The 12,040-nt window shown below is 42.8% G+C and overlaps 1 protein-coding gene across 10 annotated transcripts in view; it reads right to left on the reverse strand.

Moving 5' to 3' along the window:
* Positions 1 to 12,040, reverse strand: part of PDE1C (phosphodiesterase 1C) — a 556,559-nt gene that overhangs the window by 43,816 nt on the left and 500,703 nt on the right. For all 10 annotated transcript variants that reach the window (XR_007772331.1, XM_050937959.1, XM_050937953.1 and 7 more), the window contains one exon: positions 7,512 to 7,589. Coding sequence is in view for 9 of the 10 variants with exons in the window: in XM_050937959.1 (XP_050793916.1) it covers positions 7,512 to 7,589 (78 nt within the window). In the remaining variant the exon portion in view is untranslated. The remainder of the gene's footprint in view (positions 1 to 7,511; positions 7,590 to 12,040) is intronic.

Below are 12,040 nucleotides of genomic sequence, written 5' to 3' on the forward strand. Positions count from 1 at the left end.
ATAAGGTAGGTTTTCCATTCCTCTGATCATCCTAGTAGCCCTACTCTGCACCAGTTCCACTTTGAATTCATCTTTCTTAAATATGGGAGACGAGAATGCAAACAGAATTCCGGAAGACGTCTCACCAATGCCTTGTATAATGGCAATAACACTCCCCTATTACTACTGGATATATCTCGCCTAATGCATCCTAGAATTGCATTAGCTTTTTTCGTATCTGCATCATATTGGCAGCTCATAGTCATCCTGTGATCTTCCATATCTTCTAAAATAACCGTGATCTGAGGGGATGTGCAAACTTGAGACTGACTACTGGTGGGGCAGGGAAGACAAGATGTGTTGTTTCTCGTTACTAATATCTCTAGCAGCTATCCCATATTCTTCCTTCTCTCTTGAGAATCTTTTCCGTCTGCTTTCTATTTCAGTTATTTATCTTAGCTGTGATCTGGTTTCACTCTAAGGGCACAATCTTGCTCAGGGATATTACTGTGTGGACATGTCAGAGTAGGCCTGATTGTCCCCGGACTTAGTGGAGGGAAGATACAAGAAGCACTTTCCCTCCTTGGTGGAAAGCAGGAAATACTCTGTCGATGCACCTCTAGGGGTACAAACTGCCCTAAAATGGGTACTAGAAGTGGGACCATAGCCCCACCTCTCCAACCAGTATGCAAAGTTGGATGACTGTGCTGGGGGGTGGGAGGAATCATCACAAGGGATTTTGCAGGTTCACACTCCGCTTATGTTTCAAGGAGATGAGGGAAAGCATTGTGTCTCCTGAGCACTTCTTTGTGTTTTGCAGCTCTACATCACCTCCAATGTAGAACTATGGCCAAATGCCAACATCTAACCTGAGTATGCATCTTATAAAGTTACCTAGACAAACTGCACACACAAGCATTGACAGATGATTTTTCAAGACATGAAACTGGGATGAGTGAACCAGTTAAAGTACAATAAGAACTGCACTAAATCTTCACCCCAAAGTTGAAATCAAAACATACTGCATTTCCTAATGCCAAGTTTTGCACCCTGGCTTCAACTGATATTGGAAGTAAAAATAACCAAGTAGCATAAGAAAGACTGTGCTTCATAGAATATCAGGGTTGGAAGGGACCTCAGGAGATCATCTAGTCCAGCCTGCTGCTCAAAGCAGGACCAAACCCCAAGCAGATTTTTGCCCCAGATCCCTAAATGGCCCCCTCAAGGATTGAATTCATAATGCTGGGTTTAGCAGGCCAATGCTCAAACCACCGAGCTATCTCTCCCCTCCATTCTTCCAGAATGGATTCCTGGAAATTGGGCACAATACTTTGTTTTCATGAGATTTCCACCAAAAAGAGGTATGAAGAAGTATGACAGGTTTTAGATATTATTCAAACATTTTCTTGTTCTCGTTATCTAATGCGTGGCACGATTAAACAATATACCTGAGATCAGGGTTGAACACTAAGGCTGGGTTCCTGTGTCTAACTTCTGCATCCACATTTACATTCTGTGTATTACCTATTCAATGTTAAAGGGGAGTAAAAATAATAAACAGATAGAGTATATACCTTAGTCTATTCAAATTACAACTTGCCTCAAGTATCACCTTTTGTTAAACAAGCCATGGCCATGCCCCAGCCCAGACTAGTAGAGAATAATAACTATTTATTTATTTGCATAGTTATCCAGCTAGTGAACTATAATTGGATGTTTGGATAGCAATTAACCATCTGTGTAGTAACAAGCAAAGGTGTTTGGACAGCAAAATGCTATCATGCCTTCAAGGGAGGTTTTTGGGTCAGGTTTTTATAACATGTACATGGAGCCTACCATAATAAGTCCCAATTCCTAGATTGGGACTTCTAAGTACTATTGAAACAGAAATAATGAAGGAAAAAAGAAAAGAAGGAAGGAAATTATATTCAGCAAATCTTGACCCACTGAGATCGCAATTTTCCTTTAAAGTGGAATTCTGGTATGTCCCATGTAGCTTAGAAACTGTGAGGACCAGAGGAAAGGGGATAACTGTCATATCTGCCTCATGAACTCTGCTGAAAGCTGAACAGAATTATGCTTCTGTCAATACAGAAGAAATCAGCCTAATATTTGGAGATTTGGGCACATCTACTTATATGGTCTCAAATTTACCCTCATTATCATTGTCATACTTCTAGGAAGAAGGACAAATCTTGCTCATTTACCCATTTGAGCGGGGTAATTGACAACAAGCCTACTTATGTGAGTATGATGAGCAGGACTTCGCCACAGGATAGAGATTCCTTAGTGCAGCAGCCCACTTCCACTGTTGAATATTGGTTTTGGCTGGATAGACATATAACTCTGCACTGCAACACTGAAAACCATGCCAGTCAGGGTTGCCAGGCATGTGGTTTTTGACTGGAATGCCCAGTTGAAAAGGGACCCTGGTGGCTCCGGTCGGCACTGCTGACCAAGCCATTAAAAGTGCAGTCAGTGGTGAAGCAGGGGCCCACGGCTAACATGCAACTTCGGGAAGTGGCTGCCAGGACCTGGCAGCCCCTAAATGCATGGGCGGCCAGGAAGGCTCTGCAGGCTGCATATTCCTCGAGTGCCAGCTCTGCAGCTCCCATTGGCCAGGAACCGTGATGAATGGGAGCTGCAGGGGTGGAGCTTGTGGGCGCGAAGGCAGCGCACAGAGCCTCCCTGGCTGCTCATGAGCCTAAGGGCTGCAGGGACCTGGTGGCCACTTCCTGGGAGCCGTGGTAAGCACCGCCAGAACCCCGCACTCCCCCACAACCCAACTCCCTGCCCTGGTCCCGAGCCCCCTCCCACACCCAAACTCTCTTCCAGAGCCCACACCCTGTCCCAAACACTCAAACCCCCTGCCCCAGCCCTGATCCCCCTCCTGCACCACAAACCCCTCATCCCAGCCCTACCCAGAGCCCACATCCCCTCCCGCACTCCAAACCCCTCGGCTCCAGCCTGGAGCACCCTCTTACACCCCAAACCTCTCATCCTCAGCCCCACTCAGAGCCCACACCTCCAGCCGGCGTCCTCACCTTCCCCCCGCCCCGGATCCAAATCCCTGCGCCAGCCCAGAGACCTCTCCTGTACCCTGAACCCCTCATTCTCTCCCCAGCCCAGAGCCCTCACCCTCCTCCTGCATCCCAACCCACTGCCCCAGCCCAATGAAAGCAAGAGAGGGTGGGACAGAGCGACAGAGGGAGGGTAATGGAGTGAGAGGGGGGCTGGGCCTGGGAGAAGGGGTGGGGCCTCAGGGAAGGGGTGGGGAAGGGGTGTTCGATTTTGTGCGATTAGAAAGTTGGCAAGCCTAATACCAGTGCTAACTCCAGAAGGAGACTGCAAAGACAGGTGGACTCTATGATGAAGCTGATATGTTCAGAGTGACACTAGGAAAGGACATCTGTTAACACAAGTAGTAAAATGCCCCATAGAAACAGTGAACTATTGCCATTAAAATGAATTAATGCTAGAGAAGAGAGCATTCTATTCATCGACAATGCATTATATCAGAAGTTCAGGTAATCACACTAACTAATCTGCCACTACAGGTATTTTAAAATCCTCTTGAAGGATACTTGGACACAGCAATAAAAGGAATCCTTGGCCTATAGCTACAGTATATTTGGGGAGTGATTGCCAAATCGAATCAGCAGCAAATGACTGCAAGTAGGTGTCTGCAAGTGCAGCACATGCAACATAATTGAACAGGCTATGTTAATAATATTCGCCTGCTTACATAATTAAAAAAAAGCCACCAAAAATCCTGAATTCTTGTTAAGTCTGGTATGCACAGAAATGTAGATTTGGTTTATAAAAATAATAAAAACATATCTATATTCTCTCCATATTCTAGGATAAATATTTTGAATAGGAGAGACATGATATTTTTGAATTTTCTATTTGGTTAAATGTGGGGTTACAATTTAGCCACTAGATGGGAGCATTGCTTATTACACACTTATGCTTGGCACGTTTTCGTCCTCCAGCCAAGAGTACAGATATATCTCAGTGCTGATGCTTGTGAAACTGGAGTGTTTATTACTAGAATGATAAGCTCACATGATTAGAAGCATAATAAAATCCTTCTAATTTTCTTCTATTCCTAGTTTACTAGAAATAATAGAACACACTGTGCTTTGATCCCAAGAGCAACAAATTCCAGTAACAATAATAACAATGCGGCCTCCTCGTAGATCAGTAGAAACCCCGAACAGGGATCCTCTCCCTACTTGTTCTGCTTACTGTCTGCAGTTGTGTTTTTAACTTTGCATCCTCAGAAAGGCAATTATTCAACAGTAAAAAATAGGTTTTCCAATCTTATCTAAATGGGAACATTTGACACACTGTTCATGCTGATATTTCTGATAAGTCTGTGTTGCTGACATTATATACTATACTTCCTTTCTCAGTACTGAAGTTAAAGTATACATTACTGAACAGGGGGCCTGCTCCATAAGCAAGGATATTCACAAGTAAAGCAATGAAAGTCTGGCTGAAATCAACCAGAATAAGTTTGACAGAGTGAAGGGAGAGGAAGGATGATCCACCAGAGAGGGTGCTAGTTTAGGACTTGAGAGACCTGGGTTCATGTTTTTTCTCCACCACAGACTTCTTCTGTGATCTTTGGCAAGTCATTTAGCCCATGTATGTGTTAGTTCCCCATTTCTAAAATAGGGAAAATACTTCCCTACCTCACAGGGTGTTGTCATGTGCTCCATTAAAAGATTGCAAGGCAATCAGATACTGCAGTAATGGGAATAATAGAAATAACTAAATTCTGCTTACAATTCACACTCTTCAATTACATTCTCAGCTTCTTACTCAGGAGTAACTCCCTTTGAAATCAGTTGGAGTTATCCCTGATTAAAGACCTCAGGATTTGGCTTCTGATGTACAGTTATAGCAGTTTATATAATATGCAATGTGGAGCTTCCAAAGAGTTGGTTCCTACTCAGCTACTGCAAAGTTTCTATTTTATGAAGAAGGGGAAGATTATGCTAAGTTCCCCAGATGATCTCTGTGCAAATACCGTATTCTGTAAGGGCTAGTCTACACTGGCAACATGGCTTGTGTGGTCGCGGCAGAGTGCTGGGAGAGAGCTCTCCCAGAGCTCTAAAATAACCACCTCCACAAGGGGCATAGCTCCCAGCGCTGGTGCACTGTCTACACTGGCGTTTTACAGCGCTGAAACTCGCTGCGCTCAGGGGGGTGTTTTTTTACACCCTGAGCAAGAAAGTTGCAATGCTGTAAACTGCCAGTGTAGACAACCCTAAGTGACTTAGACCAGAGGTGAGCAAACTATGGCCTGTGGGTCTATCCTGCCCAGTCCCTGAGCTCCTGGCCCGGGAGGCCGAAGCCTGAGCCCCACCACACGGGGACGAAGCCTCAGGCTTTCCCTCCCCTCCCGCATCCTGGGGCGGTGAGGCTTGGGAGGGCTCAGGCTGTAGTCCCTCCTGCTGGAGTCGTGTAGTAATTTTTGTTGTCAGAAGGGGGTCGTGGTGTAATGAAGTTTGAGAACCCCTGTTCCATTACATGTGGGTGTGACTATTTCCCAGTCTCTCTCTTTCTCTCTCTCTCTCAATTTCTCTCCAGCATACCTGCAGTTGCCTGTATAAATATTTCACTATTCTGTATGTAACCATGTGTCTCAAACTAGCATTTCTTTTTCTAGATCCCCCACTCTGCTAGTAAAGTGCTTTGTTCCACAGCAAGTAATAGATAGAGCTAATTGAACAGTATTTGTCAAAACAAGAGAGTGACACATGTACATCTTTTCTTTGGTTTGAAAATCATTCACAAACTTTACTTGCTTTCTGCCAATGAGGTCAGAGCTGTCTGAAGTATCTGAATGAAAAATACTCAGCCTCTGGGTTGCTCTTGCATTGTTTCATTGACTATTTACTATGTGATGATCACCTGGTACTGGTTCTACCCTCTAAATGGATGTCTGACACTTTTTAATGGGAGAGTAACAAATAGTTATTCTCATCAGTGCACAAGAAATAGTAGATAATAAAAAGTAAATAACAGATTCATGAAGATTTGGGGATTGCAAATACTTTCATGACCATACAGAGGTCATCAGAATATTCATGATTAATTAATAGCATGGGTCTGCAAACAGTAATGAATTGAACCTGAATCATTTATTCAGTAATATAGCTGCCTTTCTGTTTTTTTCATTATTTGACCAAGAGGTTTATTTGCTGGTAGATATTTATCTCAAGTGTGTAAACAATATGGCTTTCTAATAAAATAAGCAAGTCCTGACAGACATTCCTGTTTTAAAAGATCATTTTATAAAATACATATTCATGTTTGTAGAATTAATATATGTTCCTGCATCAACTGTGTTATATTATTTATGTTGTTAGTCACCTTTTCTTCTGAATTATAAAATTATCAGGACAATGTGCTTATTGAATAATTCATTCACATATATCCAATTAAGGGGACATATTTTATTTCAGGGAAATAGAAGACATAATTATTGCCATTCTTAGCTTTTGCTGTGGTAGTTACAATAGGATTGTTATTCTTGAGTGTCAAAACCAGCAACCCTATTGTGTCTATAAACGTGAAAATTGCATTTTCTCAGTGGATTTAACTGAGACATATACAGACGAGTAAAAGGTAACAGCAAGTTATGTATCCATTTATAAATGTTAATTAACAGTTATTAAATCATTCCCATAGCAACAGGCCCAGATACTCAGCTATATCACAACTCCATTTGGCACATCTGAGGAGAGGGAGAGGAGTAAAGGTGGCTTATGTTCACTTTTATACTTCCCTGATTCTTGGGGCTGCTGGGAACCCGTTTGACTTTTGGCATAATTTAGAGCAGCCTTCGAGCTGCTCTAAATTGTTTCCAGTTGCAATGACACCCAATAGGCTGTTCCACAGCTGTGACTGATTGGAATGCAGCAGTATTCTAGCCATGCCTCTTCTCTAGGATGTCCTTAACATGCACACTACACCAGATGGGGAAGGGGATAGCACAAGGTCATCTATGCTTGCTGTATCTCACTTAGGATTCTACTACTCCAGAGGAATTCTCATATAACCAGTTAAACCAGGAAAATCTTATTTCTATATTGGCATAGTGTGATATATGATTATAAACTATGGGCTAAATTTTGAAGTCAATGGAGTTATTCTGCATTTATAGTGATGTAACTCAGAGCAGAGTTTGGACAAATGAAAGCCAAAAAGATGGAGCTAAATGTAACCATGTTCTCTTGTGAGAAGCTTAAATTATCCAGGATTTCTCTTGTAGAAATGTTGAGAGTTCATGTGTAAGGGACTTGGAATACCAACACAACTATTAAGTACTGCTAGATACTATTTGGGAAAAAGATAATTTTACCTGAAGATGTCCCAAAGAGTTTTGCCAAATGTTGCAGAGTATTTTTTCCCTGAATTTCTTATACTATAACTTTAGGACAAACTATTGGTTGTCTAGAATGCTCTGCACTGCATACAGTGTTGAGGGGAAAAGGTGATAGAAATTAGGTCCTTACCATCTGTTCTCTTTGATTCATTTTCCATACTAGACTGATCTTTCTTGTCTGACTGGTTATCATCATCCTTTAATTCACCTGGAAATAAGAAGTGAAACATATTATAAGCATCTTTAATATAGGCTGTAGCTCAGTACTGCCTTTAACCCAATCAAATTAAAGTATTTGAGAAAGATTTGTCTTCATGGAAAATAGCATATATAGGAATTAGTTGATATTTCGGATTAGGACACTATTGTGATAAGTCACCAGACAAGATTTACACAACTCTAACAGAAAATTCAAACCTCACAAAGAGCTTGTGAATTTCAAATAATTGTTGGTAACTCTTTAAGTAGAGAAAGGAAGTACAAATGTGAATCTACATGCATAACCCCTTTTGGCAAGAACAGCTGTGTCTCACAATAAAATGTAGCATTGTCCTTGTTCCAAAATCAAGATCTCTAAAATTTGCACTTTTAAAGAGCATTAGATTTGTGAATGGCCATGGGACACTGTTTATACATGACATCATCCCACAGGCTAATCCCTGTCTAAAGGCGCCCTCTTAAAATATCCCAAACTATACAATAAAATTTTATTTGACTTTTAGTTATTAGCCACATCTACTTCTAGACCTGTTTTTACTGGATGATGCTTAAGTTTCATAGCTGTAAGTGGCTGGGTCCCCTAGGTAGTTGTAGTCCTGGACTCTCTCTTCACAGCCCAAGAAAGCAAGGCCTTAGATGGCGTACAATGCAAATAGCAATTGGACCCCTGATGTACACTCCTACTTTATGAAGCCTGGGAATGTGCACTGGGACCATCCTCAGTCTTCACTGCCAATTATCAGGTACTTCAATCACAAACTGGAGAGCATGGCAGAACTACCCAGACCAAACTCTTCTTCCTTCTCTTTGAACCAGACTATGTGTGTTGTCAAACTATATTGGAAATCAATATTTTAAAAGAGTCAGACTTTGTCAGGGCTCGTTCAGATCCAGTGTGTCCAAATAGCAGTGATCAAAGATATGTCTCCCTAATTGCCCAGTGAGGCAGTGCATGCATGGACAAATGGGGGAAGCAGGACCCTCGACATGAAGGAACAACAGTGGGTCAATATCCCATCAATTCCCCAGCCCACCCAAAGAGCTCCAAAAAGCCTAACATTAGTCATACCTGGAGCGGAAAAATATTGTTTCCCTTTTCCAACCCTAGTAGCATCCAAATTTAGGGCTATAGGGATGTTCCAGCTGGGAGTATAAATTGGTGATAGTCAGATATTTCTTTGATTCAGTTTTGCTTACTTACAAAAAATGTGCAAAGCTCCGTCCCTCTGAATGCAGAAGGAATCAAATAGCATGAAACAGCTTCTTTTCCTCACAGAAGTAAGAACACTCTTTTCAGCCTGCACCCCGACCCCTTCTGGGGTCAGACACAGTGCTTTCAGCTGCCGGCTGTGTGAATCTCTGTTTTTTGTCTGTTCTGCGCGTGCACACACACACAACTCAGCAAAAGCTTCTGGGTGGGTTCACATACTCCTTTGGTCTTTGGTGAAGGCCTATCATTGCCTTTATGTTAACTGAAGGTTGTGTTCACTCTTATCAATCTGAATAAGGTTTTAACTCAACCCACAACAAGGTTTCACCCAATTCATCAAACACCCTCCATCACAACTTTGCACATTGTCCCAATGAAGCCTAACATGGTGACAACCAAAAACTCATCCCAGACACAAAGGAAAGAAATACTTTAACAAGTTACAAGTGATACAACTACATTTAACTGTTTACATATGCGCAGTGTCTTTCTGTCACAACATTTTACATCACTGTTGTATCAAGCAGGCAAGGTACTAATAAGCTTCAACAGGACTTTATTTACAGTGGAAACCCCTTTTCCAAGCTGCTGCTGCACACTCTGTAACTCTCACTCAGCCTCCTCAACTCCTCCCCCCTCCTTCTTGTTTCCTGTCCTTTCAGACTGCCAACAGCCAGTGCTCCCAGTTCTAATAATTACAAGCAACATCTAAACACCACGTTCACCTACATAAAAGAATTTTATTCCCACCCAAATCTTTTTTGGGCTTTTCTCTGGATTTCCTATCAGTGTCTTAACAACCACTGCTCATTCTGCTGTAAAATGGGGAATTCATCCCTGTGACAACTTTTTCAGTTTCAATTTCCACAGCTATATTCTCAGATTCAGGGGGTAGCCAACCTGAAATTCTGTCCTTCAAACCACAAGCACTAGCATTTGTGTCCAATATGAAAAGCATTTTAAAACATAGACAGACCGAGGGTACGTCTACACTACAGGATAAATTCGAATTAGCTTAAACCGATTTTATAAAAGAGATATTATAAAGTCGATTGTGCGCGTTCACACTAGGCACATTAATTCGGTGGTGTGCGTCCGTGGTCTGAGGCTAGCGTCAATTTCTGGAGCGGTGCACTGTGGGTAGCTACTGTAAAAGAATGAGGCCAATAACATCGATTTGCGTCCACACTAACCCTAAATCGACATAGTAATATCGATTTTAGCGTTACTCCTCTCGTTTTGTAGGAGTACAGAAATCGATTTAAAGAGCCCTTTAAATCGATATAAAGAGCAGTGTAGTGTGGAAGGGTGCAGCATTAAATCGATTTAACGCTGTTAAAATCAGTTTAACAGCTTAGTGTGGACCAGGCTCAAGACAGAAGCAGCCCCAAGAGTCTTTTCCTACTCTGAAATGCTAAATCACACCCTGCTGATCAAGTTTCTCTTTCTTACTATTTACTGCTTGTCAGAAATATTCAGCACACAAACAAGGATCAATTCTTGCTTCAGACTTGCAAGAGATTTGGCAGCTAAGATTTCCCCCCAAGACCCTGCATCTGCAAACAAGTTTCAATCACTTCCCATCTTTCCCTTGCTGGAAAGCCACCACAGCATGTAGTGGTTATAATACTTTCTGCTCTGGGAGCAGGACAATTCATTCATTGCAAACATAAGAACAAGAAAACATAAGAATGGCCATACTGGGTCAGATCAATGGTCCATCTAGCCCAGTATCCTGTCTTCTGACAGTGACCAATGTCAGATGCTTCAAAGGGAATGAACAGAACAGGGAAATCATCAAGTGATCCATTCCCAGTTGTTCAGTCCCAGTATCTGCCAGTAAGACACATAGGGACACTCCAAGCATAGGGTTGTGTCCCTGACCATCTTGGCTAATAGCCATTGATGTACTTATCCTTCATGAACTTATCTAATTCTTTTCTGAACCCACTTATAGTTTTGACCTCACAATATCCCCTGGCAATGAGTTCCACAGGTTGACTGTGCATTGTGTGAAGAAATACTTCCTTTTGTTGATTTTAAACCTGCTGCCTCATAATTTCATTGAATAACCCCTGGTTCTTGTGTTATGTGAAGGTGTAAATAACACTTCCCTATTCACTTTCTCCATACAATTCATGATTTAATAGATCTCTATCCCATCCCCCCTTAGTCATCTCTTTTGCAAGCTAAATAGTCCCGACCTTTTCAATCTCTCCTCATATGGAAGTTGTTCCATATGCCAATCAATCATATTTATTGCCCTTCTCCGTACCTTTTCCATTTCTAATATATATTTTTTGAGATGGTGCCACCAAAACTGCACAAGGTGTGGCTGTACCATGAACACCGATTACCTACAACCATTTGTCTCACCTAGGCCATATCTTTAAAGGGAATTTACGTGGACTGAATTTGCAAGACACCTTTCTGGGTAAGTATTACACAGTTACTAACCATAAATGAAATTCAAGCCAATTAATAGCTCATCCACTATTTCAGCCACCCAGGCTTCTTGTTCAAATGCCAGAGTTCTAATCTTCAAATTTTCAGCTGGGTGCCCTTGCTCCAGCCATTGTCTCCATTTTGAGACCAGTTAGGCAGCTCAGTTTTGGATCCCCTATTGCCTTGCCTTGTGTCTGGTTTAATAACCTGTGTGTTTGAGACCAGGTGAATTATTCCTGTACACATCTGTAAAGGCGCACGGCCGGGGCTCGACCCTCCCTGAGGAGGAGGGGAGCCACACTGGCCTCGATACACGTCATCTACATCAGCCCCTTTCTTCAGGGCTGAGCGACGCGGCACAATCGCTCGGGGCCCCGGCCTTCTGCTATAGGGTGGGGCAACAAACACAAAGTTATAAAGGCTCCGACCCTCGTGGCTCAGGGTCGAGCAGTCAATAGTTCATGCAGCTCAGGCCCTTTGGGGCAGGACCGAGCAGTGGCACAGTTAAAGGGGCCCAGCCCTTGGTTCAGGCCGGGCACCAAACACACAGTTACAAGAGGCTCAGACTCTCGTGGCTCAGGGTCGGGCAGTCAACAGTTCAGGCAGCTCGAGCCCTTTGGGGCAGGGCCGAGCAGCGGCAGAGTTAAAGGGGGCCCAGCCCTTGGTTCGGGCGGGGCACCAAACACACAGTTACAAAAGGCTCAAACCATTGTGGGTCAGGGTCGAGCAGTCAATAGTTCAGGCTTGATGGCCTCCTTAGGCCGGGGAGAGGGGGATTCTGCCAC

This window comes from Gopherus flavomarginatus, chromosome 2, assembly GCF_025201925.1.
Source record: "Gopherus flavomarginatus isolate rGopFla2 chromosome 2, rGopFla2.mat.asm, whole genome shotgun sequence".
Taxonomy (NCBI): Eukaryota; Metazoa; Chordata; order Testudines; family Testudinidae; genus Gopherus; species Gopherus flavomarginatus.